Source organism: Solanum pennellii, chromosome 4 (assembly GCF_001406875.1).
Source record: "Solanum pennellii chromosome 4, SPENNV200".
Taxonomy (NCBI): domain Eukaryota; kingdom Viridiplantae; phylum Streptophyta; class Magnoliopsida; order Solanales; family Solanaceae; genus Solanum; species Solanum pennellii.
The window spans coordinates 4738353-4740892 of record NC_028640.1 but is presented as its reverse complement, the minus strand read 5'-3'; the positions used below and the strand labels follow the sequence as shown (position 1 = coordinate 4740892).

The following is a 2540-nucleotide window of genomic DNA, read 5'->3' as shown; positions in this document are numbered from 1 at the left end:
TATATATATATATATATATAAAGTCATGAGAATAAAACGTCTTTTTTATTTTTTTATTTGTTTGGCTCTTTAAGATTTCAAAATATAATCAATATAGCGTAAATATTTTTTTAAAAATTCAAGAAAGAATGGTAAAAAGACTCATATATGCAAATTTCTTTGAGTTTTATCGTCAGACCTCAAATTTTAACCACAAGAAAGAATATTCGTGGGAGTTTTATATTCAAAATATTTTGGAAATTTTTGCAAGATTAGCTAGATAAGCACCACAGTAATAACAGACAAGAATAGTTGCAAAATATATAATAGTTTAATACTATATAACTATGTTATTATATAATATAGGTTCTTAGATTCCATGTTCCCCACCAAGGCACCAAACCCCATTATAGCTTTTTTATTTTAATTTATATTTTTATCTATACTTTTAAATACTATTTAAATAATTAGTTTTTCGTGTTTAAATCGACGTTTGAAAATTTTTCGTAAATAATTTTTCTATCTTCAAAAAATAAAAATAAATAAATATATATATATATATATATATAGATAGATAGTGCAAAAGAGAAAAAAACATTACAATATATATATTAAACTAAATTAACCTAAAATAACAATTTATATACCTAGTTAAATTCGATAACTATAACTATCTAAAAACACTCTTTTTTTTTGTCTCCATTAATAGGGATATTAAGGGATGCATATATGTTTTTTCTTTGCAAACCCTATTAGTAACATTATTATACTGATTGTGTCATTGTTATTGATTTAATTTATACAACTTATCAAATAAACTTTAATAGTATTAATATTGATTGGGAACATATAATAAATCATAAATAACTTGCTAAAGCTATTCTTTTTGTGATATATTTTCTTTTTTTAGTCAATAAAAAAAATATCGTTTTATATTCAGCAATAATAAATAATCAGTTTCAAACTTTTCGCTTTTAAAAAAAATTCTCTTTTTTTTTCTTCTTAAAACTTATATTCATATCTGTTTAAATAACATTACATAAATCAAGACGAACATAGTAACTCTTTTCGAGGCCAAAAGAGGTACTTTATGACTCTATATAAACTATAGTCATCCTTTCAAACAAATTCTACGAGCCTCAAAATATTTTCCTGACCATTACCAAAATGATCAGTTCATACCCTAAAACCACCGGCACCACCACTATCACCACCGTTGACTGCCATAAACAAGTCCGATCGTGGAGGCTCTTCCGCTCTCTAGTGGAGCTACTCATCCCCACTTGCAACTGCACTTCTGTTGAAAACGACAAAGAAAACTACAAGAATATTCCCTCCAACTTCAACTGCAATCACCATCATCAGTCATCACTATCATCATCATCCTCCGTTATGACGGGGACCATCTTTGGCTATCGCCGAGGAAAAGTCAACTTTTGTATACAAACAAACCCTAAATCAACCACCCCTATTATCCTCCTTGAACTTGCTGTCTCCACTTCTACTCTCGCCAGGTATTCAATTGTACTGTGTGATATCTTATCTAACAACTTAAAAGGTTTTAGAGATAGTACTCTTTCAATTATTTGACTATACTATATGATTCTAAACACGTCTCACTTGTTGAGACTAAGCTAGTTTATTTTTTATGAGTCGAACACGTGAACTATTTTCAATTTTTTTGGGTGTTATTGAGAATTATCGGTGAAATAAATTTTTTTATTAAGCATATTCAATAAAAAATAATTTCAACCTATACATTGAAGAACTCTCATTTACTTATTTAATTATATTATGTCTCGAGAATGCCCATTTATGTATGATTTTAATGAGTGCAAATTAAGCATGTGGAATATATTATGCTTTTTTGAGTAGTGGTATAATTTGAACTTGAATATTTTTGCCTACTATGATCAAGCAGATTTATTTAATTATATTATGTCTGAACAGGGAAATGCGAGGAGGTATTGTGAGAATTGCTTTGGAGAGTGGTAATAATGGTGGAAATCAATCCATTTTGAGAATGTATTGTAATGGAAAAAAAGTAGGATTTGCTGTGAAAAGAAAACCTACAAAAAGTGATTTACAAGTATTGGGACAAATAGAATTAATAAATATTGGAGCAGGGATTATTAATAGAAAAGAGAATACTAATTGTGATGATGATATTATGTATCTTAGAGGAAAATTTGAGAGGGTACATGGATCTTATGATAACTCAGAATCATTTCATTTGATTGACCCTGAAGGAAGTATGGGCCAAGAATTAAGTATTTTCCTTCTATCCTCTCGTTGCTGACGTGCTTGGGACTGAGACGTATATAGTTGACATAGTCCTCCTCAATTATTGCATGTATGTATGAGGATCAGCGTTAATACTTTTTTTTGGACGATCACGTTCATTCAAGTATCAAAAGGTTTTAAGTTTGAGCTATGAAAATGGAAATTGACCAATTTACGCACCATTCATCCAATATCAGATGGATAAACAAAAAAAAAGTATCAAATTTGGATTGCTTTGGAGTTTTTCATGCATGGGATATAGAACTATTCCATGGTGT

General features: G+C 28.9%; 1 protein-coding gene across 1 annotated transcript; it reads left to right on the top strand.

The window, feature by feature from the left end:
* The first annotated feature begins 1146 nt into the window (after nt 1–1146).
* Nucleotides 1147–2331, top strand: LOC107016448 (protein MIZU-KUSSEI 1-like). The gene is made up of 2 exons (XM_015216916.2): nt 1147–1493; nt 1930–2331. Exons 1-2 carry the CDS (start codon nt 1147–1149, stop codon nt 2276–2278), a joined length of 696 nt encoding a protein of 231 aa, XP_015072402.1. The 3' UTR covers nt 2279–2331.
* The last annotated feature ends 209 nt before the right edge of the window (nt 2332–2540 follow it).

Excerpts from the sequence above, each read along its gene's own strand:
- LOC107016448 (XM_015216916.2), top strand. The coding sequence starts at position 1,147 with ATGATCAGTTCATACCCTAAAACCACCGGCACCACCACTATCACCACC. Across the intron at positions 1,494-1,929 it reads TCCACTTCTACTCTCGCCAG|GGAAATGCGAGGAGGTATTG; the intron begins GTATTCAATTGT and ends ATGTCTGAACAG.